The sequence below is a fragment of the Syngnathoides biaculeatus genome, chromosome 2 (assembly GCF_019802595.1).
Source record: "Syngnathoides biaculeatus isolate LvHL_M chromosome 2, ASM1980259v1, whole genome shotgun sequence".
Classification (NCBI taxonomy): Eukaryota; Metazoa; Chordata; class Actinopteri; order Syngnathiformes; family Syngnathidae; genus Syngnathoides; species Syngnathoides biaculeatus.
This window is the reverse complement of record NC_084641.1, coordinates 7146402-7173623: the sequence shown is the minus strand read 5'-3', so window position 1 is coordinate 7173623 and position 27222 is coordinate 7146402. Positions and strand designations below refer to the sequence as shown.

At 43.5% G+C, this 27222-nt stretch overlaps 3 protein-coding genes across 6 annotated transcripts in view; all 3 read left to right on the top strand.

Moving 5' to 3' along the window:
• Nucleotides 1-12380, top strand: part of LOC133505947 (collagen alpha-1(XVIII) chain-like) — a 31077-nt gene extending 18697 nt beyond the window's left edge. Inside the window, exons 3-40 of one of the 2 annotated variants that reach the window (XM_061829535.1) lie at nucleotides 230-313; nucleotides 387-446; nucleotides 538-613; nucleotides 1230-1360; nucleotides 1442-1459; nucleotides 1571-1759; nucleotides 1842-1868; nucleotides 1948-2010; nucleotides 2116-2199; nucleotides 2555-2608; nucleotides 2895-3035; nucleotides 3156-3209; nucleotides 3283-3327; nucleotides 3794-3925; nucleotides 4063-4128; nucleotides 4220-4246; nucleotides 4351-4449; nucleotides 4575-4610; nucleotides 4701-4784; nucleotides 5029-5064; nucleotides 5152-5211; nucleotides 5825-5902; nucleotides 5996-6031; nucleotides 6127-6180; nucleotides 6678-6749; nucleotides 6828-6878; nucleotides 7030-7060; nucleotides 7146-7199; nucleotides 7284-7318; nucleotides 7407-7532; nucleotides 7962-8112; nucleotides 8208-8272; nucleotides 8674-8802; nucleotides 8883-8915; nucleotides 8997-9425; nucleotides 9502-9699; nucleotides 9840-9949; nucleotides 11779-12380. In XM_061829535.1, the coding sequence (XP_061685519.1) occupies nucleotides 230-313; nucleotides 387-446; nucleotides 538-613; nucleotides 1230-1360; nucleotides 1442-1459; nucleotides 1571-1759; nucleotides 1842-1868; nucleotides 1948-2010; nucleotides 2116-2199; nucleotides 2555-2608; nucleotides 2895-3035; nucleotides 3156-3209; nucleotides 3283-3327; nucleotides 3794-3925; nucleotides 4063-4128; nucleotides 4220-4246; nucleotides 4351-4449; nucleotides 4575-4610; nucleotides 4701-4784; nucleotides 5029-5064; nucleotides 5152-5211; nucleotides 5825-5902; nucleotides 5996-6031; nucleotides 6127-6180; nucleotides 6678-6749; nucleotides 6828-6878; nucleotides 7030-7060; nucleotides 7146-7199; nucleotides 7284-7318; nucleotides 7407-7532; nucleotides 7962-8112; nucleotides 8208-8272; nucleotides 8674-8802; nucleotides 8883-8915; nucleotides 8997-9425; nucleotides 9502-9699; nucleotides 9840-9949; nucleotides 11779-11992 (3432 nt within the window). In that variant the 3' untranslated portion in view covers nucleotides 11993-12380. The remainder of the gene's footprint in view (nucleotides 1-229; nucleotides 314-386; nucleotides 447-537; nucleotides 614-1229; nucleotides 1361-1441; nucleotides 1460-1570; nucleotides 1760-1841; nucleotides 1869-1947; nucleotides 2011-2115; nucleotides 2200-2554; nucleotides 2609-2894; nucleotides 3036-3155; nucleotides 3210-3282; nucleotides 3328-3793; nucleotides 3926-4062; nucleotides 4129-4219; nucleotides 4247-4350; nucleotides 4450-4574; nucleotides 4611-4700; nucleotides 4785-5028; nucleotides 5065-5151; nucleotides 5212-5824; nucleotides 5903-5995; nucleotides 6032-6126; nucleotides 6181-6677; nucleotides 6750-6827; nucleotides 6879-7029; nucleotides 7061-7145; nucleotides 7200-7283; nucleotides 7319-7406; nucleotides 7533-7961; nucleotides 8113-8207; nucleotides 8273-8673; nucleotides 8803-8882; nucleotides 8916-8996; nucleotides 9426-9501; nucleotides 9700-9839; nucleotides 9950-11778) is intronic. The other variant, XM_061829545.1, reaches the window with a different exon arrangement.
• A 42-nt stretch (nucleotides 12381-12422) lies between these two features.
• LOC133505957 (four and a half LIM domains protein 2-like) lies at nucleotides 12423-15805 on the top strand. Of its 2 annotated transcripts, XM_061829561.1 has the most exons (6): nucleotides 12423-12953; nucleotides 13315-13470; nucleotides 13551-13725; nucleotides 14654-14823; nucleotides 15081-15267; nucleotides 15535-15805. In XM_061829561.1, the coding sequence occupies exons 2-6, from the start codon at nucleotides 13315-13317 to the stop codon at nucleotides 15684-15686; spliced, it is 840 nt and encodes a 279-aa protein (XP_061685545.1). In that variant the 5' UTR covers nucleotides 12423-12953; the 3' UTR covers nucleotides 15687-15805. The 2 variants fall into 2 exon arrangements, with proteins under 2 accessions (XP_061685545.1, XP_061685537.1); XM_061829553.1 differs by lacking the exon at nucleotides 12423-12953 and having other exon boundaries at nucleotides 13303-13470.
• A 2606-nt stretch (nucleotides 15806-18411) lies between these two features.
• c2h7orf57 (chromosome 2 C7orf57 homolog) lies at nucleotides 18412-24197 on the top strand. Of its 2 annotated transcripts, none has more exons than XM_061808045.1 (8): nucleotides 18412-18592; nucleotides 19598-19652; nucleotides 19737-19910; nucleotides 19973-20060; nucleotides 20361-20490; nucleotides 20754-20818; nucleotides 20904-21004; nucleotides 22778-24197. In XM_061808045.1, exons 2-8 carry the CDS (start codon nucleotides 19610-19612, stop codon nucleotides 22834-22836), a joined length of 660 nt encoding a protein of 219 aa, XP_061664029.1. In that variant the 5' UTR covers nucleotides 18412-18592; nucleotides 19598-19609; the 3' UTR covers nucleotides 22837-24197. The 2 variants fall into 2 exon arrangements, with proteins under 2 accessions (XP_061664029.1, XP_061664030.1); XM_061808046.1 differs by lacking the exon at nucleotides 18412-18592 and adding an exon at nucleotides 18615-18652.
• The last annotated feature ends 3025 nt before the right edge of the window (nucleotides 24198-27222 follow it).

Below are 27222 nucleotides of genomic sequence, written 5' to 3'. Positions count from 1 at the left end.
GAAGGGAGACACGTTTGCTTTCAATGAAGATTTAAATGGGAAACTCCCAATTTTTTTCAATATTTTTTTTGAATAAAATGGATGTAAAATGCCCTTTTAACGCATGACACAGATGTTTCACTTTTTCTGTACAGTATAGTAGTGTTAATAATATCAATAGGCCGAATGATTACCTACAGTATATTTGATCTCTGACCTTTAGCTGGCTTTCCCATTTGTCTTTGTTTAGGGTGAAATAGCTGAGCTGAGACTTGTGGGAAATTCTCGGGCAGCCGAGCGCTTATGTGACGACATCGACGACGACTCCGACGTTGTGAGTATTTGCGCATTTCCCCCAGGTGAGACGTAACGTCTGAACGCTTAAATGCTACCTGCTTGTCTCTCAGGCCTCTGGTGACTTTGGCAGCGGTGACGGCAGCAGGAGGCAGACAGGAAGCAATGTAAAGGTCAGACAATATTGTGTTGTTGTTGTTTTTTTTTTTGCCTACCTTTTGTTATTTGATGTACAGTTTTGAATGCATTGTTTTCCACGCCCAGACCACACCTGCATCTTTCAGGCCGGTACCCGAGCCCCCACTGATAGCCTCAAAAGGAGGGAGACTAAAAGAAACGGGTAACTTTTTATTGCATAAGAGATGAATGGTGAAATGGCTCTCTCTGTTGAGATGCTTGCACTGCTTCCATTGTTGACTAAGTGAGGACTTGCTAAATTGTTTTGCATTGTATGTTTACCTGATTGACAGGGGAGCAATTATTGATCATATAACACTACTTGATGATTTAGTGAAAAAAGACAGATGGATTATTGAAAAGAGCATCTGCCTCACAGTTCTTAGGACGGGGTTCAAATCCCGCCCCCGCCAGTGTGGAGTTTGCATGTTCTCCCCGTGCTTGCGTGGGTTATTTTCCAGGCAGTCTGGTTTCCTCCCACAGCCCAAAAACATTAATTGAAGACTCTAAAATGCCCCTAGGTGTGATTATGAATGCGATTGTTGTCTGTGTCCATGTGCCGTGCGATTGGCTGGTAACTAGTTCAGGGTGTCCCTCAAGTCCTCCTTGAAGATAGCTGGGATTAGTTCCTGCTCTCCTGCTGCCCTTTTAAGAATAAGTGCCTCAGATAATGGATGGATATATTTCAATACACCTAATATATCCAGTGTATGCACGATGCAACTCTTGATGTGTATGACATGCACGCATAATATTACATATTGTCACTCGTGTTTCAGTTTTAAGTGGCGCAAAAGGAGAGAAAGGGGACAGAGGAGAGAAGGGCACCCGAGGGGACAGAGGTCATGCGGGGCCAAAGGGGGACCCTGGTTCAGGCTTCCCCTCACCAGCTGGAGGTGTTGGACAAAAGGTGGAATGTCACAGTATGCGTGTTCATTATTTGATACACTATTCCACTGATATAACTACATCAAACAACGTGTCTTTTTAGGGAGAAAAGGGTGATAAGGTCTGTGAAATTTGTCCTATGTCCCCCACATTCAATTATTATTATTTTTTTTTTAAATGAAAGCACAAGAAAAGCGACATAAACCTGCTTGTATGAACTCGTGATTACCAGGGTAGTACAACCTTTGGAAGTAAGGGGGAGCGCGGCGCACAGGGGCTCCCAGGTCCCCGCGGACCTCCTGGAGCTGCAGCTGAGGTAGTTCGGATTGGGGATGGCTCTTTGAGGCAGGAGGTGGCCGGACCCGCCGGATCTCCGGGCCGAGATGGATTGCCTGGACCACCAGGAGCCGATGGTGCACCTGTAAGTGAATTTGAAAAATATGATGAATTTCTGCTTTGATTACTTTATAAATGCAGCTCACTTGTTGCGAATGCTGTTCTAGGGAGATCCAGGAGAGGATGGGAAAGCTGTAAGTGTATACACTGTCCTTTTAATAGACACAGAGTGTGCACAAAAACTTTGACAGAGTAAACTGTGTTCCATTTCAGGGTCCCCCAGGGCCACAAGGATTCCCAGGAACTCCTGGAAGTCCTGGTTCCAAAGGAGAAAAGGTTCAATGATGTTTGAATTGTGATTGAACTTTTGTTTGAAATTGTATCAAACAACATTGACTTTCATTATCTGCCTTCATTCAACATTGACTCTCTGAACTTCAGGGTGAGACGGGCTTTGGTCAACCTGGACCCAGAGGTCCCCCAGGGCTTCCAGGACCTCCTGGACCAGCAACTGGACATCATCCAGTACGTCACTTCCTCTAACTCACTACATCAGTGTTTCCAAATCTTCATTGCATCAATCCACATAATTTTACATGACAAACAAATCTCACTCTAAATCACCAAACAATATCCCAAAAATGGATAGTCAGGTTAAATATGTACATTCTGCCATTGAGTGGAAGAGGATTTCATTCTTCTGCCTGTCACTATATGTTGCTGCCATATATAGTTGAACAAAGATACAATAATTCCTCACGCTACAGCAAATTAGCTCTCACGGAAAACAAATGTGCCATGGCAAGGGGATTTTAGGGGAGTCAGTGCACTTTTCTGCCTTCACAACAGTTTTGCTGTATTCAATTGTTTTCTACCACAGACGTTTGTTGACATGGAGGAGGGGTCAGGATTCCCAGAATGGGAGAAGATCCGGGTATGCAGAAACATCGTCGAACTCGGGGTGTACTCACACGAGCCAATTTGTACTATGATTGGGCACTCTTGACACCCAAAATCGGGTTCTTTTAACTAGTATTTGTCGGAAGAGATGGGCCTGGGCACCTCACGATTGGTCACGCACAAAGGGGTTTTGGGGTTACGAAGGGACACTAACTTTGCCGAACCACAGTACAGTAAAACTGGTTCAGTGGGTCTGCACCCTAAATCATAGGCTCTGGGAGGGTTTTTGGAACTGATCTTCATTGTGGTTTGTTATTCAGGGTCTTGTTGGTCCTCCAGGCCCTCCAGGCCCTCCTGGCCCTCCTGGGGTCCCTGGTACATCAGTTGCACTTGGATCCAATGGTCCAGTTGCCTTTGGACCTCCTGGATCACCTGGAAGGGATGGGACCCCAGGTCGACCTGTGTGTATCTTCCTGCGCTTTGGTTTGAGAGCTATCAATCAGAATCGTATTTGGTTTAGATGGCAGGTGTACTTTTGAGCTGTACTTTTTCCAGTTGTTTGATTCTGTATGCTGTTCCAGGGTCCTCCCGGGGATCGTGGTCTACCAGGTCAACCCGGGCTCAGGGGAGAAAAGGTTTGATAAGAATAGCAAGCATGTGGTCTGTTTATGTATCAAAATATAAGCCTATTCCAAACTATCTCCAAAGGGCGACTGCGGTGAGCTCAACTCTCAGGGAAGAGCTGGTGAGAAGGTGAGTTATGCCATCCTGCAGCCCTTTGAAAAGGAGCCATAAAGAAATGACTTTTTCCTTTACTAATAATCGTTTCTCTCGGGTGGTTGTGGTGTTTACTCTCTTTTTCCCATGTCGGTCGTTCCATCATGGGACAAATAACTCATCTATATTTATCGGTCCATACGATACTCAGAAAGTTAGACATATTGAAACAGGGCTAAACAGTGATACAGAGAGGCATGAAGGTGGACATCCTTGGAAATGTACTGGTAGATTGTGAATTTTGCCATTCAGCATTTTTGCCAAAAGCACAACGAATGGCTGGGTATCAAAAGTTTAGAGACAGTAAAATAGTTTACCGGTAAAGGTTACAGTCCATTTTAGGTTTACCCTAAAATGTCTCCGCAAACCTGGATAGCTTTGCATTTTTGTGAGGAGTGTACATATCTAACAGGATGTGAGTAACACTTGTTGTTCACCCAAGGGTTCTCGTGGTGACCCAGGACTTCCGGGAACACCAGGACAGACTGGACTAGCTGGGCTTCCTGGTCCCATGGGCCCAACTGGACCCCCAGGTCGACCAGGGCCACCTGGGCCGCCACACCCCTTTGGCTCTGTGAGTATGGAGCCAACATTTTCTCACTTTGTTATGTAGCTACGCCAACATTGGGTAACTTCATGCAATGTTGTTTTAGAAATACAAGTTAAAAACTGACTAATAAATTTAGAGTGGTAATTGATCCACATGCACAGGCTGACCAGGAAGATTTTTTAGCAAACAGTGGCTTACCGGGACTCAGTGGCCAACCAGGACCACAGGTACTCAATCATGCCCAAGCCTTCAGTCGCCTCCCTGCCCTCACCCCTTAAAAGCACCATCATAAAATGTTCATTGTGACATGTTTTCCAGGGTCCTCCAGGTATCTCAGGTTTACCGGTAAGTTGTTTGGCATCTCTTATTCTCTCTCAAGTTAATAATAAAGTTTTTTTTTATTAATTTTCTCAAAGAGTTCCAACTTCAGTCTTCTGATGGATTTTTAGGGCAAACCGGGTTTTCCAGGAACCAATGGTGACAAAGGAGCAGAAGGACCAAGAGGTCCACCTGGAATTCCAGGCCTGGATGGATTTCCAGGACACCTGGTAAGTTGTCAGATGAATTCCATGTTTTTGTGCTGATCCATTAGTCTACATGAGTAAAACTATACCAAAACATGAAAATGAGTGAAATCAACAAATATGTTTTTTTTGGGGGGGGTTCTATTCAGGGGGAGAAGGGAGCTCGAGGAGAGAAGGGGGAACAAGTAAGCCATCTATATACTTTACTTTGCAACAGGTTTAAAAAAAAAATCATACAGACATGGAAAAGTGGGATATGTTGGTTCACATCGCAGGGTCTGCCAGGGCGCGACGCTGGGCCACCGGGACCTCCAGGGCCTCCAGGACCTCCAGGACGGATCATTTATCGGAATGGGGATGTGAGTCAGTTCAAGTGCAATTGTATGACAACACATTGTTCACCATCTTGTGTCATTTTAACCCCCCCTTACTAAGCACCACAACTTTGCTTGATTGTGTTTCCACCTTCACACTCACTAACTCTCTACAGTCTGACAACCTTTATTGGAGTGAAGGGTTGCAGGCGAGTGGATGCAGCCGTTGTCCGAGAAATAACCTTCCGAGGTCAACATGCATTCACACCTTTTTCTTTGTCTCTGTCAGACGGGAGCAGGAATTCCAGGCCAAGATGGATTCCCTGTGAGTTCATCAGCAGTCACACAAAACTTTATCACTTATTAGAAAACAGAGGTGAGTCCATATGACATGTGGTGGAATTTTTTTTAGGGGCCCATCGGACCGAAAGGGGAAAAGGGGGACACGGGGCTTCCAGGATTTGCCCCCAAGGTAAGAAAATACACTAAATTCATAAATTATGGAGATTCAGCTTTTGGGTACAATTTATGATAAGCTTAAATTCCTTATTTACATTTAAAGGGGAACTGAATTGGATCTTCTATGAACCTTTAAATGCACACTTACCGTTTATTTCAGTCCTCTTTTTTTTTTTTTGCACAACTTGCTGCTCTTTAACGAGGAGAGGAATGACAAAATTAACAAATCATTAAAAATGGCCTTTCTGTGACTCGTCTAATCTCTATTTTGCAAATTGTTGATGACATTTAGTGACATGCTAAGATCTGTTTGACACCTTCCACGGTTGATCATTTGTTAGGTGATGCCTTAGTGTTGTAATGTCAAAATGTTAAGAGCATGATGAAGTCTTTAGGTAGCGTTTAAATACCAATTCTAATTGAACCATGAAATTTAGTGGTCCATCGATGTAGCAATCAGCCATTGGGAAATTTTGCCACTAAGATCCTTGTCAGAGAACTGCACATTGGGCAAAAAGTACAGCAAAATTGTGTCCATTTGAAACTTTCACTTAAAAAAACAACATCTTCAACATTCTGTGTGTTGTGTATAACGTATATAATATATATACATGTTATTTGTTCAGGGTGAAAAAGGAGAGCCCGGTGTCATCATGGGTCCGGATGGCCGCCCTTTGTACCTGGGGGGGCTGACAGGGAAACCAGTAACTATGACATCATGTGTTCCTCTTTTACATTCAGTACTAACATTCATAGAAAGCTACATGATGTAAATATCGCCGGGTGTCTTTTCGCAGGGCGATATAGGACCCCCAGGCCCAGTTGGACCTCCAGTATGTAAAAATTTCCTATACACATTGTTACTAATACTAATGACTTTGAAATCTCATGAGTGGCACAAAACTGTGTAATCTTTTTTTTTCGACAGGGCACTTATGGTCCTCAAGGTCAAAAAGGAGAAATTGGACTTCCAGGTAGACCAGTGAGTAGTTATTTTAATAGCTTAAAAAAAAGTATCCCCAACATACAGTATCTCACCAAGAAGACACTATTCACATTTTTGTAAAATATTTTAGTTAGACCTTTTCATGGGACAAGAGTGAACAAATGACTCTTTGCTAGAATATAGTCAGTATATGGTTTTTATTAGTGTAAATTCACATTTTCTTCAAAACAGCAATAATAATGTTTAAACCACTGGCAACAAAAGTAATGACACCCCAAGGTGAAATGTCCAAATAGGGTCCAGACATCCATTTTTCCCTACAAGGTGTGATGTGACTCATTAGGATTACAATGTCTCAGGTGGGAATGGGAAGCTGCTATATTAGATTTTGTGCTATCACACTCTGGAAGTTCATTACGACACCAGTCCCTTGAAAACATATTTTTAAAAATATTGACAAAAATGTGTTATTCACTTTAATGAGATACTGTATGGTCTACGTCTGTTACTGTGGAATGTATTTTATTTTGTAGGGTCGACCGGGGCTGAACGGCATCCAAGGACAAAAAGGAGAGCCGGGCGACAGGTCTGGAGCCACATACTATGTGAGTACATGTTCACGAGGTGATTCGGGAGAAGTGGAACTTTGTCAACTTCACTAACCACACCATGTTTTGATATAGGGTCCCCCAGGTCCACCGGGCCCACCTGGACCCCCTGGACCACCGTCCAGAGTGAGTCAAGATGTAAAAGATTGTTGAAGTTGGAACTTCTTCAATATTCAAAATTCATCAACAGTAGACTTATGTATTTTGATTTAAATAGAATGCTGTGAGAAATGAAAACAATAAAATCCCTCTCAATGCTTTCCTTTCATCATTCTAGGGCAATGAGGACTACTCCGGGTATTATCAGGGTGAGTATGTGGCATATTAACTCGTTACCTGAAACAATGTCTTTTTTTTTTCAATATGTAGTCAACGTTCATCATTCTGTTGTAGCGACTAAAGGAGAGAAAGGTGACACTGGAGCACCAGGTCTACCTGGCCGACTAGGTAAAGCAGCTGCCACCGGACTTCAAAACATTTTCTTTGTGTGCTTAGACCAAGTGTAAGCTAAACATGTTGCTTGGGATTCAGGTGGTGGGTCAGATTTGGACTTTTATGCATTTAAGGTAAACCTCCCATGTTAACTATGTCAGCACAAAAATGCATTGATGCTCCACATCCATAATGGAGGTTTCACCGTGATTCTGTGTCTAGAATGAGTTGAAGGGAGAGACGGGAGATCCCGGCTTGAAAGGAGAGAAAGGAGAACCGGGTGGGGGATATTACGACCCGCGATATGGAGCGAGTGGACCCGGAGTGCCGGGAGTCCCTGGTCCTCCAGTGAGTCTGAATTTGGAACAAAGCTGTCAAGATTAAAATACCCTCCGTGGATTGAAAGAAATGCAAAAATTTTTAACAACAGAGAAAACATAAGAGCACATCCTCTTCTATCACATTCCAGCTCAGTATTAAATACTTGCAAAATATACGGCAGTCAGGTAATTCAGATTCATGCCAAATTTAATGGATTTTCCGACATGCTAAAAACTAATCAAAAGGTACTTTCACAAATGACTAGTTACAGTGCAGACACTTATGCAATCAAATGCTTGGCTTTTTCTTTATCTCATTTGAGTTCTACTGTACAAATTGTTCAGTTCTGAAATGTTTCCTATTCATCATTTCTACGGCACAGGAAAAGTAATTACAGGACTTTGTAGCCTTAACATCCGTTCTACTACCTTAAATCAAAATATCTTATCCCATCAGGGCCCCAAAGGGGACTCCATTGCCGGGCCACCGGGTCCCCAAGGGCCACCAGGTCCACCAGGAAGAGGCTATGATGGCAGACCTGGACCACCCGGGCCACCTGGACCCCCTGGAGTTCCTTCCTTCCCTGGACCTCACAGGGGCACACAAAGTAAGTTGGATCAGAGAATACACTGCATTTGTTCATTTCAATTTCATTAGCTCAGCGTAAAAAGGTAATTCTGCCCTTTGCCTCTTGAATAACAGCTATAAGTATTCCTGGACCACCCGGGCCACCAGGAATACCTGGAATACCAGGACATTCTTCCAGGGTGAGAAATTCCCCAAAAGAATTTAAAAAAGCCAGAAGTCTGGTTGCAATCCCAGAGTCTACAAATTCCTAGAACCACCTTCTATACTGGTCAGTAATGGTGTAGTGGTTTATCGACCTGACTTCAGTCAGTCTGTATGAGTTCATTTGCAACTCAGTGACACAATGATTGGGTCTGTCAAGGTATTCCTGATGACAACACCTGGGTAAACGACGCCTTTGGTCTGAACTCAACTGGTTCCATAGTTAATTTCTTTGACATGATGTGGCTGTCGGTGTGAGCCCTCTAAAGCAGTAACATCTTTTCATGTATCAATTTGGATCCTTGCGAACTCTATCATAGTGATCACACTCCAGTGGACACCGAGAAAACGAAGCCTCATTGGCTAAACGTCTGTGCAGGTGACAGTGTTGCAATCCTATGACATCATGACAGCCACTGCTAGAAGACATCCTGAGGGCTCGCTGGTCTACGTCATAGACCGGACCGATCTTTATCTACGAGTCAGAGATGGGGTTCGTCAAGTCCAGGTAAGAACCAGCACGTCGCTTTAATAGAAGAACCAGAGAAGCAACATTTTCCTGAATGTTTTCCCTTGAACCATTTTCAGCTTGGGGGCTATATTCCATTGCCACGTGAGGATGTGAGTGTGCTGCACGTTTTTCCAAAGTTTCTATCTTCCAAATATGGTAGCCTTTGAATCTACGATGAAAACTATTTGCAGGCTAATGAGGTTGTAGCTGCGGAGCCCCCACCGGTCGTTGCATACACCCAACACCACGTCTCCAATGACTCTCACAGTCAAGCGGAGAGGCCGGACCAAGTTAATCCGGACAGCTTTTCTCAGCCTGATCCACGTCAGTCCAGCCAGCTGTACCCTCCATACCAAACAAACCCTGAGGGCAGAAACCAACACCATCCTGATCCCAGATACGACACTGACACTCGACATACAGCTCAGCCAGATCCGCGATACCCCGCACCAACAGACCCCAGATACCCCAGTTACACAGACCGTGTGAATAACCCAGATGGTCGAAACCCCGTTCATCCAGCCCATGAACACCCACCTTACTATGCTGTAACTCCTCAGCGAAGACCCCCTCCACCTGTGCCCCAGACTCCACCCCACCATCACACATCAGGTCCAGGGGTAAGAGAATCTGCACCTTGCAGTTGCTTTTATTGTTTGGGACATACAGCAACAGGATCTTTTGCGGTTTCTCCAGCTCCACCTTATCGCCTTGAACCAACCCCAGACTGGATCCATGCGGGGCATCCGGGGTGCCGATTTTCTGTGCTTTACCCAGGCTCAAAGCATCGGAATGAAGGGAACATTCCGAGCCTTCTTGTCCTCCCAACTCCAAGATCTCCACAGCATTGTCCGCAAAGCCGACAGAGAAAATATGCCTATAGTCAACTTGAAGGTAGATACCAAAAAAAAAAAAAAGTGATCGTATATTCAATATCAACTATGCATTTTTCAGTGTGTACTAATTGTGGCCTGTGCTTTTGAAACTTACCAAAAAAAAAACAATTCTCCCCAAAATTGATTTTGTTTCATCAGGATGAGGTTTTGTTTGACAACTGGGATGCCATTTTTAACGATGGCACAATGAAGCAGAATGTCCCAATCTACTCTTTTGATGGTAAAGATGTTCTCCGCGACAGCATCTGGTATGTCCACTCAGCAATATCTTGCAATTTAACACTTAACAAAAAAATAAGGAATACCTGTACTAATAAGTCATCATCTAGCGAGCCCTATTACTGCTTATCCATTCGCGGGTCACCGGGAAGTTAAGTGTCATAATAATTTGGTGTCATTTCATCACATTTGAAACATTCCTTTTAGAGGCAGAAATGCTTAAAAAATTTACATGTTTAGTGATTTTCTAAAAGACCAATTTTGATTTCATTTTGTATTTTCTCTAATCCACCCAGGGTCAAAATGACTGCACGTAGACAGTTGAAATCTGTAGGTGCATACATTCACCTAAATCTTTTGATTAAGAGGTGCTGAAGGTTCTAAATTCTTTTAACTTGATAAGGCCAAGCCCCAAGTCATGTTTCGTTAGTGATCTTGAGTGACTTTAAATGGTAATTTCTTTTTGCCAACATAAAAATGATTTCTTTGAAAACACTCGTTGGCTTGACTTTAACAGCAATTGGAAAGTTTGAGTAACTCAGAGGGAGAATCATTTATTTACGTGAGTTGGGAGATCTTTTGGAGGCATTTCTTAACAACTACCGAATCCAAGAACATCAGATGAATTTTTTTTTTTTATAAAATTATATGCATGTTTCATCACGTTGTCACGGTCTGGAAGCAGAGACACTACCACCCCCAGATGCAAGACAACTGGTTCAAATGTTCAGGGCCATCCCATAATCCCAGTTTGCAATGAAATGGAAACTGCTCTAACACCAGCGGCGCTGTTTTCACTTTTACATTGACATTGACTGATGGCGTGCCGGCCAAGAAATGTTATCCAAAATTGCCTTTTTTTTTTTTTGGGCGGTTTTTGCAGCTGCCCACATGACCCCACACCAAATGCCCTCCAGACAAATGTGTCACGGTCAGATGATACAAAGATCAAGTTGTTTGTACGCAATGACAACACGCATTGTGTGCTTAGACGATTGAGTCAATGTAAGGCTTTGAAACTGACTAACACTGTACCAGTTGACAAGGATGGTTGTTGGTCCCATCAAATTCTGTCACTGGTTCACTGCACCAAGTGGATGGATTATGAAGAAAGTGGAAGACCTCAAAATTTGTCAAATTCCACTCCAAATCAACAGCGAGAAAACTGAACCATGGACAAAACTGGGTGTTCTAACAGTGATTTCCAACCTTTATAGTGCCAAAGCACATATTTTACAATTGAAAAATCCCACGGCACACCAACAAAAATAAATGTCACCAAAAATGGATTGATTTAATTACTGTATGTACTTCCTGCCATCTAATACAAGAGGATTTTTTTTTTGCTTCTGTCTGTCATTGTACCTCACTGGCATAAATAGATGAATAAAGATACATTATTTCTTGGAATAATGTTTTTTTTTTAGCAATTACATGAAATTGGATAACTTCCCACGGCACACCTGAAGAACGCTCACGGCACACTGATGTAACCCGGCACACTGTTTGGGAATCACTGTTCTAACAGGTCAATGATCCAAAAACAATATGGATAAAGCAGACAGATAAACTTTTGAAATGATCTTCACAAAGCTCCAACATTTGCAGACTTTGCTTAAAAGCCAGATCTGTGGCAGGAAACCAAAACATTTTAGTGGACTCATTTTGCCAAGAAGAGTTGCCAAATAACTGGTTAGAATTGGGCTAAAAACAAAAAAAAAGTTCTGGAGATGGAGCAGTGTCAAAAGTAGTCAGATCTCTGCATGGTTTACATTGTGTGATAGAATTTCTTCAACTGTATATCTGTGATGTTTTTGTTTTTGATTATTATTTTTTTTTTGTGTGTGTGCATTTGTAGGCCCGAAAAGATGATGTGGCACGGTTCCACGGCCAATGGTCAGCGGCAGGTTGACGGTTTCTGCGAGTCGTGGCGCATGAGCAGCCACATCCTGACCGGCAAGGCCTCCCCGCTGCACAGCGGCAATCTGCTCCGGCAGACCCCCAGCAGCTGCTCCAGCTCCTACATAGTGCTGTGTGTGGAGAACAGCTATATTGGCTATGGCAGGAAATAAACACACAAAAAAAACATGTCATCGAGAGAAACCTGCTTGGGACTATAAACACGGTTCAGTTGTTTCCTTGCGTATAGATGATTTTTATTTTAACTTTTTGTGTTACTTAGCCGGTGCTACACAAGGTGATCATAGATTATACGTGAAACAGCAGTTTCATGGAATTCCGAAGAAAAGATTTAAACTTGAGACTTTGAGCAAGGAATTAGAATCAGAACAAATAACTGAACAAGAAAGTCAATTTGTATGACTTAATAACAGGGCTTGTTTCCTTTTTTCTTTTCTTTTTTTAATAAGTGTGCCTTTTCTTTTTTACTGTTGTCTGTTTCCAAAATAATTCAAAATGTATCCAGTTAAAGTTCAGACATTAGCCAAGTTGACGATTAAAGTTTGCACACATTAATATATATATATATATATATATATATATATATATATATGTATATATATGATCCAACAAAAAATTGAAAGCTTTTCTTTCTGTAATGGCAACAGTAAATACAATGCAGTTAGCTCCAACTTGTAGCCTTTGTCACTTGTACAAGCGATAACTGGACACTTGCACATCAGACAATCAGTCAATTAAAAAAAAATTTAATCTAAAAAAAAAAGTGGAATCTAGGTTGGCACCGGGGTTTCAAAAGTGAGGACAGAAGAGCTGTTGTCAAAAAAGTGCCCGGCAAAGGAATTGAATGCGCATGACAAATATCTTTCATATGCAACTTATCAAACAGCATTCTTGCTATCATAATATAATTACAGCCCAATTCTCCAGTAAAACGCAATTCATGTTTTTCTGGTCATTTGCCCAAACTCTTGTGCTTCTTTAATGACAAAAGAGTTGACTTGAATTAAAATATGTTTGTCAACCACTGGCCTGGCCCCTCCACTCTTATAAAGCAAAGGATTTGTTTGCTCTCGGTCTGCAAGAAGCCTCCCCTCCAGCGGCAGCTGCCAACAGGTATGTGCTCTTATTGGTTTTTCTTTACTTTGCTTTACATACAATGGAGAAAGGGATTAGCACATCGTTTTTGAGTTTTTGCCTTGATGATAATGATCCCGTATGAATTTATGCCCCTATCATAAACATACAATCAGTAGGTCATTTCAGCAAAATGAGACAGCAAGTTTTCTATGACTGAATACATTTTCCATCATGGGGTCAAACAAGAAGTGACATCTTTGGTGCACATAATTTTGTCAGCTAGCTTCTAACGATCACATTTCCTCTTCGTGCCAATAATAATAATAATTGAAATGAAAGGAGTCGTTGTGATATATTCACTGCTTTTACAAAAACCATTACGAATATGTCCACAAAGATGGCTGAGCCTAGCAAATGTAACCAGTGCGAAGGGTCCCTTTACGGACAGAAATTTATCCTGAATGCCGAAATCCCACACTGCGTAAAATGCTACGAGAAGCTGTTCTGCAACAACTGTTTCGCGTGCGGCCAGCTCATTGGCTGTACGAGTAAGGTACGTTTCCCACCACGTCCTCTCCACAACTGCCAGTGAGCACAATCGGCACCAACTGCTCACGTGTGCCCCTCGATCAGGATGTGTCGTTCAAAGCCCAACACTGGCATGGTGAGTGCTTCCTATGTAAAATGTGCAACCAGTCTCTGGTGGATCAGCCTTTTGCCACCAGGGATGAGATGCTGGTGTGCTCAGCTTGCCACATCACTGAGTTCTCAGCCAAGTGCCATGCGTGCCTGAAGAATATCATGCCAGGTAAGAGAAGCTTCTTTGCTCAATTTTTTTAACCTACAAATACCAATAAGATTTATATGTTTGTTTGTTTTTGTTTTTTTTTGTGGGAGGGGGGAGGGCAGTTATAACAAAAATAAATACCAAATAATTGAGATGTCACTAAATGGTGAACAGAAATAGAGCATGTGTGTGTTTCTTTCGGCTTGTCCCTATCAGGGTCGCCACAGTGTATCATCTCAGATGAACGCATATATATGTTTGGCACAATTTTTATGCAGTGGGATACGAACCCACAACCCCTGGTTAACCAAACCAGTGAACTAACCACTGACCTACGGGGCCTCTGGAACAGAAGTAGAGCATAACCATGGCAAAAACAGGAAGAAAATTTACACTTTTTTTTTTTTTTTTTTTCCCCACAGCTCAAAGGTTTGGGGATATCGGATTCACTTAAATGTTTTCCTTATTTTCAGTGGATTAAAATGTTGCAGGAATTATGAAATATTAACACCCGGTTGTTGATTCTGCTTGTGGTACAAACGCCTGACTTTGCTGCGGGAGTGTGGGTTCAATTCCCACTCAGTGATCCTGTCAATATGTGTCCTGCGACTGACTGGCGACCAGTTCAGGGTGTAGTCCGCCTTTTGCCCAATGTTTGTTCAGATAGGCTGTGGCACTCCCGCGACCCTTGTGAGGATGACCAGCTTGGAAAATGAAGTATTAACAAGTGACTATTTTATCTTCATTTCTCCTGTGTAGGGTGCAATAACACGCTTTAATTTAAGTTCTACATAACAAAACGTGTGACAAATGTTCAGTTGTACCTTTCAAACCTGCTTTACTGGATGCCTGAGCTGGCATTTATGACCTTTTAATGGAATATTTGCATGCTCTACTGATTGGTATTATACTGAATATTTTTTGCATGTTACGCACCATTTCCTCAAAGGCTCTAAGAAGATGGAGCACAAGGGCAACAGTTGGCACGAGGCTTGCTTCACTTGCAAAAGTTGCCAGCAGCTAATCGGCACCAAGAGCTTCATCCAGAAGGACGCCAGCAACTACTGTCTGTGCTGCTATGAAAAGAATTTTGCTCTGCAATGCATCCACTGTAAGAAGGTAGGACACATCACGACTTTTAAGACATTTACAGCCGGACCGCAAATTACGAGTGCCCCAATTTTGGCCTTTTTTTTTTTTTTTTTTAAGTTATTAGCCATTGCTTGTTCAATTTTATTTTATATTTTTGGTTTGTGTTGTGAGCCAAAATTTCAGTTAGAACTGAGCTTCATCAGTATCAAAGGACAAAAACTTCTGCTGCCTTCTGTTTTGTTTTGTTTTGTTTTAATTGTATTTATCGACCCGTCCACTTTCAGCCAATCATCACTGGAGGGGTCAACTACCACGACCAGCCCTGGCATAAAGAATGCTTTGTCTGCACTGGATGCAAGCAGCAACTGGCAGGGCAACGTTTCACTTCTCGAGATGATCTTGTCTACTGCTTCGACTGTTTCTGCAACCTGTTTGCAAAAAGATGTGCTTATTGCACCACCCCTATCAGCGGTAAAGGTCTTCCTTGCTCAACAATGAAAAAAAAAGAATGCTCTACAATAGTAGCTATGACTTCATTTATTCTTTTCAAATTATTACTGCAGCTGTGATTTGAATTAACCAATTACATCACCGTTTAATTTAATTGCCTGTGACGCATGCTTCCCTTTTTATTCAAAATACTCAATTAAAGGTTTATCAGATTATCATTATCAAAAGATGTCCTGATCCTGTCTCCAAGCTCATGCCCCTCCACACATTTGCTCTCGTTCCACACAGGTCTCGGAGGCAGCAAGTACATCTCGTTCCAGGAGCGCCAATGGCACAACGACTGCTTCAACTGCAAAAGGTGCTGCGTGTCCCTGGTGGGCCGAGGTTTCCTGACTTGCAACGATGACGTCTTCTGCCCGGACTGCGGCAAAGACATCTGACGGAGCGGCTGTGAAACAAACAGGAGCCAAATGTCTTCTCCTCTCATATATGCGTTTCGTTTTTTTTTTTTTGTGTCATTGCTTATTTTCACATTAAGGCCTGATCACTTGTCCTGCATGCGCCGACAAAGGTCGTTCTCGAAAGACAAGCTTTTGTTGCAAGTTCATTTATAGGATGTTTATTAAGTTCTATTCATTCTTGTGGCTTCAAATTTCCCTTATTAAAAGAAGACAACTGCAGAGACAACCCTCTCTCGTTATTCATGATAATTTTGTTGTTAATCATCGAAAATCAGGGCGCGACCTCCGGGATGGCCCTGTCCTGAGAGACCAAGAGGTGCTTTTCATGTGAGTTCTTGTTTGGTCAACGCCAGAGTGTATGTTATTAGTTAAAAAAAAAAAAACACTTGTTAAAATGCAAACTAAAAACAAAAAGGTTGGAAAACAGATTCCCAGTTCCCTTGTCGTTAAGTGTATGGCATTTAAACAGTATGAAGCACAACATGCCTGCATCCTCTGTCTTTTGGTTTCCTCACAAGCGGAAAGGGCTGACAACGTTGACCTCGCTAGTTTATCGTCACCATGACCATGGAGCTCAAAACGGGCCTGTCGCATCAACAGAGACATACCTGTGGGTGCCTCTGGCCTCACAGAACTGGGCCCAGGATGGCTTTCTCTAGTGGCCTGGCGGACTTCCATTCTGTGGCGTGAACTTGCTGCATTTCTCAGAGTTGTTTGTAGGAATTGTGTAATTGCATCATTTTTGTTGTTGTTTTCTGTGATAGCAGTATTTTAATCTTGCAGCATTATTCTTTTGGAGTTGTTTTCTGTGCTTCAGTCCTGCCACGCAGCATATGGCCATTTGCAGCGCATTTTCCCCTGTCGGCCACCACTATAACATGCTAATTTCACTATGGCAAGAAACTTGCTGTAAAAATATCTGTACTGTCATTGCTAATACAAATTTCCAAATGTACTGAATTTGTGTGGGCACCATTTGGACATACAATAATCAAACGAACCAAGCGTCAACCTGAATAGACGATCTTTGTCTTGAAACAAAGTGGGCCGCTTTAGTAGTGATGGTTTCCCTGTTCTTTTGGGGGGACTGAATCACTCAAATACTTTTTTTTAAAAGATTTGTTCACAAGATGCATTCAGCGAATCATTCAGTTCTTTTTCATAAAATAATTTAAGTCCGTCCTCATTACGTTATTGACCCATCCCTGAGGTTCACGTTCACTGAAGCACTATTAATGCTCTTGTTGTCATGCATTGTAAAGTAGGAAAGGTGGGGGTTTAAAAAAAAAAAAACTTTGCATGCAGCAGGTCCAATAGCGACCATCCTTCTGCGTGCGTCATCTTACGTGCAGTTCGGCACTCAGCAGCCGACATGACTTTTCTACATTCCGGTGCACAGCATCGCTGACATCGGCATCCGCCATCCCGGCTTTCTGCTCAGTCACTTTACCGTTATTGTCATCTGATTCCTGGAAAGTGTCTTTGAGTGCTGAGAAAAGCTGTCGAAGTTTATTCACAATCAGAATCATCTTTATTGGCCAGGTTTGTCAACAACACACAAGACAGTGATTTGTATCCGGTAGTTGGAGCCGACTTAGTACGACATCCTTGTTCAGTCCAAAAAAACAGTAGACAGTCAGGCAGTTGAGAGGGAACTTTTTTTTTTTTAAAGTGTATTATTATTATTGTGAAATGGCTTTAATAATTGCATTAGAGACAGCAGCCAGCGAGCAACCATGATGTAGGCAGGGCGGGGCTGATTTACGATTCGCCGGCGAACCCTAATAGCCTATGAGCATAACCCGAACCTATTTTTTTTTTTTTTTTTTTTACGTATGTGTGTGTGTATATACATCTGCGCCACGGTGGAGCAGCTGTACAGCGTTCGCCTCACAGTTCTGAGGACCAGGGCTCAATCCCTTCCCCACCTGTGTGGAATTTGCATGTTCTCCCCGTGCCTGCGCAGGTTTTCTCCAGGCACTCCGGTTTCCTACCACATCCCAAAAACATGCAACACTAATTGGAGACTGTAAAGTGATTGTGAGTGTGAGTGCTTGTCTGTCTCCATGAGCCCTGCGATTGGCTGGCAACCAGTTCAAGGTATACCCCGCCTCCTGCCCGTAGAAAGCTGGGATCGGCCCCAGGACTCCCATGACCCTTGTGAGGATAAGCGGAACAGAAGTTGAATGAATGAATTAAATACAATAATATATATAATATGTGAGCTTGTTTTCATGTACTTGACTCATTCAAAATTCAAAATTAGGCTTGAGCTTGAAGAAACGTCTGCTAGTGAAAGCTATCTCACCAGGATGTCAGGACTTGCGGTTCGAATCACTCACGAGTACACTCACAGCGTAGTACGTCGGTCCTCTGGCTAACGGATCATTGGTTGTACGAGTACATCGCGCTTTACCCGATCAAAAACGAACAAGTCGCTCTTCAGTTCCTCAGCACACAAAAGTTCACTGAACTAATCATTCAGTCCACTCAAGTTCCTCCCCTGCTTGCACGGCACTTCCTGACCTCACGCTGGCTGCTCATTGGTTTTTCGCCGAAGTGAATGACATCGCTGGCGAACCCCAAATCAGTCCTGCCCCTGCCTGCACGATGGCTGCTGAATATTCCGAAGTCTGTGGCAGAATCCTTCAACAGTTCTGTTTCTGCTCTCGGGCAACTCATTCGCCTCACGCCGGCGGGCGACGATTGAACAAAAAAACAAGAATCATTTCATGAAATGAATCGGTTCAGTTCGTTCACTAAAAAGATTCCATCACCCAATCGTTCGTGAACGAAACAATAGTACGCCGTAGTGACAGGAAGTGGCTTCTGCCGATACGGTATTCGTCCGTCCCTTTTATTTGCAGAACATCCAGCAGCAGACGGTAAATTTCTCCAGACGGCGCATTTACATCACAGCAAATGTTAACAAGCGGGTGTGCAGGGTATTTATTTCCCCGCTACTGACGTTCGCGTCGTTTTCAGCGCTGTCAGATTAGCTGCCGCGTCAACCCGCTCGGATGCTAAACGCGTTAGCAAGGCATTGTTATACACGCTACCGCCTGTAATCATTTACAGTACAACATCTTACTGTTGCTAAACTGTGCTGTCGTTAACATTAGTGACTGCTTATCTTCGATTACAGTTTCCTGGAAAACATTCAAACCGGTCTATCTTTGAATTTATCTGTTGAAAATGAAATGAGCCGAAATTAGTCTCACGCGATCATTTCATTACACGTTAATACACTATTGCAAGCTTTTACATGATTGCAAACATACATTACAAAAAAATGTATCTTTCCCATCCTTTATGAACTGTTTCGCAAGCTTCTGTTATCCATAAACTGTCTTCCTTATTCAATTAAATTGACGATTTACGCCCTCTTGGTGATGATTTTTGGAAAACCGCCAAAAGGGGGCGCTTGTTGGTCAAGTGTTGCGTAATATTCTACGCGCAGGGAGTCCACAAGTTATTTGAATTAAGGGCTGCATCCCACCGAATTTGATATCAGGTGGGCCCTATGCGTTCACACAAAGAAATACAAATATTTAGGTAAAATCCTTATTTTTATATTAGGTGTGCACCAGTATCCCATTTATTTCCAGACTTGACTACAAGTACAGTATTTGGATTTGAGCACATGCCAATATGCTAAGTACTGGTACTTCATAATGTCTTGTGATTATTTTAGTTAATTTAATCAAATGTTGTTTACACAATGTCATCTCGAAAAGTCAAACAAAAACACAAAGTGCAGGAAGTTTCCTGGGTCAACAGCAGCTCTTTATGACGTTCACTGAAAATAAATAGTTATTATACAGTACAAGAGTATATTGTGTTTTTATATTAAATACCTTTAGTTATTAAATACCCATTTTGCTCTTCAGATTTATTTCACTATGAGTGCTGTTGTACCCAACCATCGAAGGACCAAGCCTGGCGGTAATAATACAAATAAAGCATTTTTCTGGGTTAATGCTTACAGTTATCGTTAATTGTGGAACAAATAGAATTGATTGATTGCAGGAATCAAGCCAGGAGCGGCGGTCAGCGGTGTGACGGGTCCGGCCTCTCAGATCCCTGGTCTGTCCCAGACTGCTGCTGAAAGCACACCCGTCGAGAGGATCAGCGGACGGCGGGTTGGCATCTTTGAGTCCGACTCGGATTATGTTAAGCTTGCAAAGCAAGGGGGGCACAAAGGTAATAATAACTCAGTGACTGATCCAAAGGCCGTTTGAAATATGATCATTTGTGTGCCGCAGGGCTGTTGAGCCATGACGGCGATGTGGATGACAAACCCAAGACGGCCTACAATCCCAACAACTGGTTTGCAGGCGACGACTCAAACAGGTGAATGAACACAAGCATCTTGTCACTGGCGTCACGTTCGCTTTCCATCTCAACGAGGAAAAAGCAAATGTCTTTTTTTTCTAATCAGACTGATAGCTGCAATAGATAGATATTAAAATACAAATTGTACGCGAGATAACCACACGTTCTTATGTCACAATCCAGAAGTCGATTAATGCGAGATGAGGAACCTTATCACATGTTGGCTGGCAAAAGCTTGTCTGCTCATCGGTGACATTTTCCGAGCCGCAGAATGCGACGTGCGGCTCACCGTTTGTCGTGGTGGTTTTGTATTTACAGCGGCAGCAAAGCAACGTCTCCCAACAGCCAGGCCAAGGGTGGCAGGCAGCCTCTGCTTGCACCGTTCGGCACTGATAACAGTTCATCCTGGGAAAGGGAGACTGATATATTTACTCATGATAAAGATAAGGTGAAAATGTCAAAAAAGTAAACCATGTTTTTCTTTATTTTTCATTTGTTCCCTCCCCAACCCCCGCCTTGTTTTTTGTGTTTTTTGAGGGTAGTCGGAATTTTCTCGCTCATTATGGTGTCATCAAATAATGTGTTTCCCATTTAATTTCATTTGTACTTCATCATCCGTGGTCCACTCGCCGCCACCCCCCCACCCCACATTATTGAAATATATCAGTGAAATGTTTGGATGATTAGCTGCCTCACCTGTCCACCTTGCAGATGTCTCCTGATGATGCGGCCGCTCAGATGGAGGGGCTGTCTGTGAGCAACAAGTACAAGAGAACGTGAGTATATCTGAAAAAGTACTGGGGGGTGTAGGTGACATATGAAGAGTTGGCTGAAGTTTTGGCTCCTCTGTTGTCTGCGCAGGTCTTACAGTAAGAAAGTGGCCCCTGTCAGCATGTCCAAGCTGCTGAGTCACGGCTACATGGAGGACAAAAAGAAGTCTCCCAATGATGACGATGCCTCAAGTATGATCATATATACAGTATTATTAACACACTGGGCTTTAGTTATTAAGATACAAAATAGCTGGTGCTAGGCCTGTCACAATAATTACTGCATTGACATAGTGTTCGATTGAAAAAAAAAATGGACGCGATATTCTTTATGGACTCAATAATGTGTCATTGTTGTGGTGAGGAGGTGTGCAGATCAAAAATTGATTGAGGTGACAAGAATTTGATGGCAGTGTCCTTTGCCGCGAACGCAGTGGTTCTCAAATAGTGGGGCGGGGGGGTGTCAGAGGAACTAATACTGCATGCAGCATTAGACATGGTCTCTGTCACCCTGGGTGACAACAGTGCTGTAAAAAGACAAAAGACTAAAAAATTGTTAATGAAGTTATTCTTTGTTGGAAGTTGATCTTAATTTCATTCTTTTTTTGTATTCCATAATGTTAAAGGAGAAATCCAGTGCTTTGCATGAACAGTGTATCCAATAGGTCATGTAATATGTACCCTATTTTGACAATGTGATGCAAAATCCTCTAACATTTTATAGTGTTTTGAGAAGATTTGTGTGGACAATTACAAATTTTCAGGAGCGCTGCCATTTTCCTGAGTCACATAATGTACACTACGTGGGCGTATGTGACGTGTACTGTGCCGTTCCAAACACTGGATTACATGGCACACCGTTTATGCCCTGCGCCGATTTCTCTGATTTATCCTCATTTGATGAAGAAATAGCATTATCGGTTGATCGGGGCAACGGAGGAATACTTTCATACAGATTTGAACCTGATTTGACTGTAATTAATGTTGAATATTCGGATGGGTCTTCGGGCGGAATGACGCCTGACGAGTGAGCTCTAGCAGTGGGCCGCCAGCCGAGCTTTCAGGCGGCGGAGGCCTTTAGCTGAGCTTCGGTGGTGGTGAAGCCCTTGAGTCTAGCTTCTGTGTCCGGCGCTAACGGCCTCTGTCGCCCGTTTTGTTAGCTCCGGACGCCGAAGCTAAGCTAAAGGCCTCCGCCGCAACGGAAGCTCAGCTATAAAAGCCTCCCCGGACGTCGAAGCTCGACTCGTGGCCCGCCGCCAGAGCTCGCTCGTCAGACTCCGCGTCATTCCCGTCCGAAGAACCTTCCGCGGTTACCTGCCCGGAACTCCAGGGGGGCTTTGTTTATGCACTTATGTCGAGGGTAGGCCTCCGAGTAGTCAGACTCTGGCGTCATTCCGCCCGAAGAACCATCGAAATAGTCAACGTTAATTACAGCCACAGATTCAAATCTGTATGGAAGTATTCCTCCGTCTTCCCAATCAACCGATACTGCTATTTCTTAATCAGATGAGGATAATTCAGAAAAATCGGCGCTGGGCATACTAGTGTCCCATGTAATCCAGCGTTTGGAACCGCACAGTACACGTCACATACGCCCACGTAGATCATGTGACTCACGAAAATGGCAGCACCCCTGAAAATTTGTAATTTTCGATTAAAAATCTTCTCAAAACACGACTAAATGAGAGAGGATTTAACATCACATTGTCAAAATAGGGTACATATAACATGACCTATTGGATGCACTGTTCATGCAAGCACTGGATTTCCCCTTTAAGGATGCAGTGGTATGCAGAGGATTACTTCTAACAAGTATATAGACTACACAAAGGAGGGCACAAAATGTTTTCCTGTTGCTCCACATTTATCAAGTTTCCCCGTTCTTGCACATGCACCTTTAGTCCGTTTGTAAGTGTAAGCCGTTGCAATTTCCCGGTGCTGATGTTGTTTGGGGTTGTTTCGCAGGCGTGACTTCAGATCAAACGAGCACCGTCGCGACCGAAGATGTGGACGACCTGGAGTAGTGCCGCCAGTTTGCTGTTCTCACATTGGCTCACTTTTCTTGTACATCCACTGACCGTTTGTACTAGTTTATGCAGAGGGAAACGTCCTTCCATTGATTTGCTTTTTTTTTTGATAAAGCATTTAATTGAGTAGATGTGACGCTGTTCTTTTGTTTTTGTAAAGCAATTGCTCGATCTTTCTGGTAACTCGCAAGCCATGTGGAAAACTTAATAGTTTTTCTTCAAACAAGTTCCACCTTTAAGCATGCTTTCTTTTGAGCTGCACAGTTTGCCGGCCTTATCGTGTAAAGATCGAGCAAGTCAGTTCTTATTGTGTTTGTGCAAATTTATTTATAAGTTGAAGTGAAGTCAAATAAAATGTGTGTTTGAGCTGCAGGTGCGAGCTGACCTCAAAGTCGCTCTTACAAAGTGATGGTTAGATTGGGATTCTGCAAAATATTTGTTCAATACCGTATTTCCCTGATGTCTCATGTTCCATCCGTAAGCAGAATAAAAATGAGTCAAATTGCAGTTGTAGATGTGCCCGTGCCAAAGCTTTAATGGCGGCCTTCTGTTCCTTATTAATTATAATAACCAAGCACAGATGAGACATTCTCGGGGATATTTTGCAGACGAGCAAGCTAAACGTGCATTGAACTTCAATGTAAGTGCAGTTGAATCTTGAAAGTGTCTTTTTAACGTACTAACCAAGCAGATGGACCCTGCTCATGCAGTGTTTGGATTTCATAACAAGCCTTGTATCCCACCACATGCTTCTTTGGATGAGAATAAATCTGGAAAGAGGCCAATTACACAATATATGACGCAAGTATACTTAGACTGTCCCAAAACATTCGGAGATTTGACTCTTTTCTTGAGTCATGTTGATTGCTTTTCATTTTCTTTAAGCATCAATGTATGAACCCGACAGTGATGAGAAACTCCCAAGTTCAGGCAAGGACGCTCAATGGTCAAATCGCCGTTTTTGAAGACAGACTGGAACACAATTGTCATGTTACTAAAAAAAAAAAGAAAGTGCGTCTGTATGATGTTGTGATGCCACCGTGTTTCAGCCATACAAGCAAGGATGGTGACAATTCGCCACTTCTGATATTCTCCTTTGAAGCACAGCTCTACTTTGATTGACTGATTATGTATACGGCCAGTTGAAGTCTTGAGAAGTTGGCGCAAACCAAGGTGGGAAGGAACCTCGTGTAGCTGTAGGACGAACGTGTGGATCATTGAATTTTGCTCTGCTCACACTGGTTAAAAGAAAGGCAAGATAAGTGTTTCAATGGTGCATACATTCCTGGAGGCATACAAGTGAGTGTGATACCCTCGCACACATATATTTCATTTCAATAAATGGGCATGCGCATGTACTGTTTTCGTCTTATTTCTCCATCGTTCTCAGAGCATCAGTCATAGAAACACTGATTTGTGAGATTAAAGCATCCACATTGTTTATCGATAAAGACTGAATTTGTTCATGTGCAGGAGTAACAAATCTACAAGACTGCAGCTTTCATAAGGAACCAGATGAGGACTACAAATAAATAAGTCTACACACCCCAGTCCAAATCCCAAGTTTTCATGATTTGAAAAAAATAAGCACAAGATAATAATTTCAAAGCATTTTCCAACATCAATCTGACCGATAACCTGTACAAATCCATTAATAAAAAAAAATTGATGAGAGAAGTAATAACAACTGTAGTAATATGCTTGCACAAGTACGCACACTGATCATAACCAGGGGACGTGGCTACCCAGAACTAACATTCCAAATTCTGATTCTGACATGAAAGTCGGCGCATCTGCCTGTCAACATGTAAAGAGCCTGTGGTCAAACTAAAAAAAAAAAAAAATCTGATGTTCAAGTGGGCTTTTCCTGGCATTCACTTGTATTATTTTGCAAAAATGTGTAACCTCTTTGCGGTACGGTGGGGCAGCTGTAAAGCATTGGCCTCATAGTTCTGAAGAATGGGGTTCAATTCCCAGGCCCACCTGTGTGGAGTTTGCATGTTCTCCTTGTGCCTGCGTGGGGTTTTCCCCAGCACTCCGGTTTCCTCCCACATCCCAAAAACATTCATGAATGGGAGACTCCAAATTGCCCCTAGGTGTGATTGTGAGTGCGACTCTTGTCTGTCTCTATGTGCTCTGTGATTGGCTGTCAACCAGTTCAGGGTGTACCCCGCCTCCTGCCTCAAGATAGCTGGAATAGGCTCCAGCATTCCTGCGACCCACGTGAGGATAAGCAGCTCAGAAAATGAATGGCCGGATGGATGAAACTTCTCAAAGCTATGTGGGAAAACGTGTCCCTTGTCCATCTTTCCATCGCTGACATGACTCACCATTAGTTTCAGTCGATGTTTGGGTGGAGTTTAGTTGCACCTAAATTCCCACTACAGGAGGATTGGAGTGCACCTAAGGGTTCATCTCACAACGTAGTGACCATCAGACAGGACACACAGATGGAGGCCCGGGGCTCTGGGTTTGATATTTTCCTGCGAGTTTGTGTGTGTTGCTGCTGTGCTGTTGATGGAATGGATTTTTAAGAATGGATTTTTCGCCCGACATCTTCTTTCGCTCTAGTTATTATTTCCCGATATGATGTGAATTAAACGTCGTCCGCAGACCCACGCCGGCGCGCGAACGGCGCGATCGAGCCTGCACGGGATCAAAAAAGGATCCCTCGCCGCATGGTGACGTCACGCCGTCAGACTGGCTCGGCGGTTGGTGGGCGGGCGGCAGATTCCAACCAGAGGTTGAAGTGCACGCGTGATTATTCCTGATTAAAAGCCACACGCGCGCAGCCACGCTCCGTCTCAAACGTTTACAGTAAGGCACAAAGAGCGCGCGACCTTGTGGATACTCGTTTGTTGCCATTTTGGAAATGCAGCCGCTGTCACGGAGGAGGGGGATGAGGCGTGAGGGATGAGAATGGATGCCTAACGGGACGCAGAGTGCCAGGTGTGGCCTGCTTCCAACGGCAACATCTGGCCGGTGAGTCGCACCGACAGCCGCTTCGCCCGGCAGACGCTTGGCGGCGTGTGTGCGTGTGCGTGCCCGGGGAGGGAGGAGGCAGGCTCCGTTTCACCGCAGCCGCCTTCGGTCGGGTGAGTCGGTGGCGACCTCGTCCTTTTCCAGAGGACGCTTCACCAAACAAAACGCCCTCTGTGCAGGGTGGATGCATGCATTGCACATGTTTTGGGGAGTTGTTTACTCTTTCCCTTTTGGCACATAGAGCTCTGGAAAATGAAAATGAATAGACTCCTGCACCATAAGACTATTATACAAATGAACAATCAAAAGATCAAGGATGGTCTTGAAAGAGCCAATGCTGCTTGCTGTAGGTCTCACAATCAGAAAATGACACCAACGCTTCAGTTTCTTTGTATTTCAATGAATATTTATTGGAATACAGTAAATAGATAATTGTGCAGTACTCTCATGTTTTTCCAGAGCTGCATGTGATCACGTGTCGCACGGATGATTTCAACCTGCTGGGAAGTAAATAATTGTTTTTGTACATCAGATATATCAGTCATTCAGTTTCCAGATATTTTTTTTTTTTTCCTGCTGAACATGTCCAAATGAGACGGCACAGTGGCTCAGCTGGTAAAGCGTTGGCCTCACAGTTCTGAGGTCCTGCGTTCAATCCCGGACCCGCCTGTGTGGAGTTTGCATGTTCTCCCCGTGCCTGTGTGGGTTTTCTCCGGGGACTCCAGTTTCCTCCCACATTCCCAAAAACGTACAACATTAATTGGACACTCTTGCCCCTAGGTGTGATTGTGAGTGTGGTTGTCTGTCTCCATGTGCCCTGCGATTGGCTGGCAACCAGTTCAGGGTGTACCCCACCTCCTGCCCGTTGTCAGCTGGGATAGGCTCCAGCACTCTCCACCAGCCTCGTGAGGATAAGCAGCAAAGAAAATGGATGGATGGATATTTAGATAATGCTTATATTTGGTGCAAGCCACCCTCTGCAATATATATACACACACACACAGGTGTATGTAGGTGATGGATGGATGGATGTCCAAATGAGGTGACAAGGTGGAGCAGCTGTGGAGCGTTGGCCTCGCAGTTCTGAGACCTGGGGTTCAAATAGCACCCCCCCCGCGGTGCAGAGTTTGCTTGTTCTCCCTGTGCCTTCATGGCTTTTATCCGGGCACTCAGGTTTCCTCCCATATCCCAAAAACTTGCAACATTAATTGGACACTCCCAATTGCCCCTACATGTGATTGTTAGTGCGACTGTTGTCTGTCTCCATGTCTCCTGTGATTGGCTGGCATCCAGTCCAAGGTGTATCCTTCCTCCTGCCCCATGACAGGTGCGATTGGCTCAGCTCTCCCACGACCCTCGTGAGAATAAGCGGCTCAGAAAATGGATGGTTGGATGGATGTC

Excerpts from the sequence above, each read along its gene's own strand:
- LOC133505957 (XM_061829553.1), top strand. The coding sequence starts at position 13,303 with ATGTCCACAAAGATGGCTGAGCCTAGCAAATGTAACCAGTGCGAAGGG. Across the intron at positions 13,471-13,550 it reads TCATTGGCTGTACGAGTAAG|GATGTGTCGTTCAAAGCCCA; the intron begins GTACGTTTCCCA and ends CCCCTCGATCAG. Across the intron at positions 13,726-14,653 it reads CCTGAAGAATATCATGCCAG|GCTCTAAGAAGATGGAGCAC; the intron begins GTAAGAGAAGCT and ends ATTTCCTCAAAG.
- c2h7orf57 (XM_061808045.1), top strand. The coding sequence starts at position 19,610 with ATGAGTGCTGTTGTACCCAACCATCGAAGGACCAAGCCTGGCG. Across the intron at positions 20,491-20,753 it reads TTACTCATGATAAAGATAAG|ATGTCTCCTGATGATGCGGC; the intron begins GTGAAAATGTCA and ends TCCACCTTGCAG. Across the intron at positions 21,005-22,777 it reads CAATGATGACGATGCCTCAA|GCGTGACTTCAGATCAAACG; the intron begins GTATGATCATAT and ends GTTGTTTCGCAG.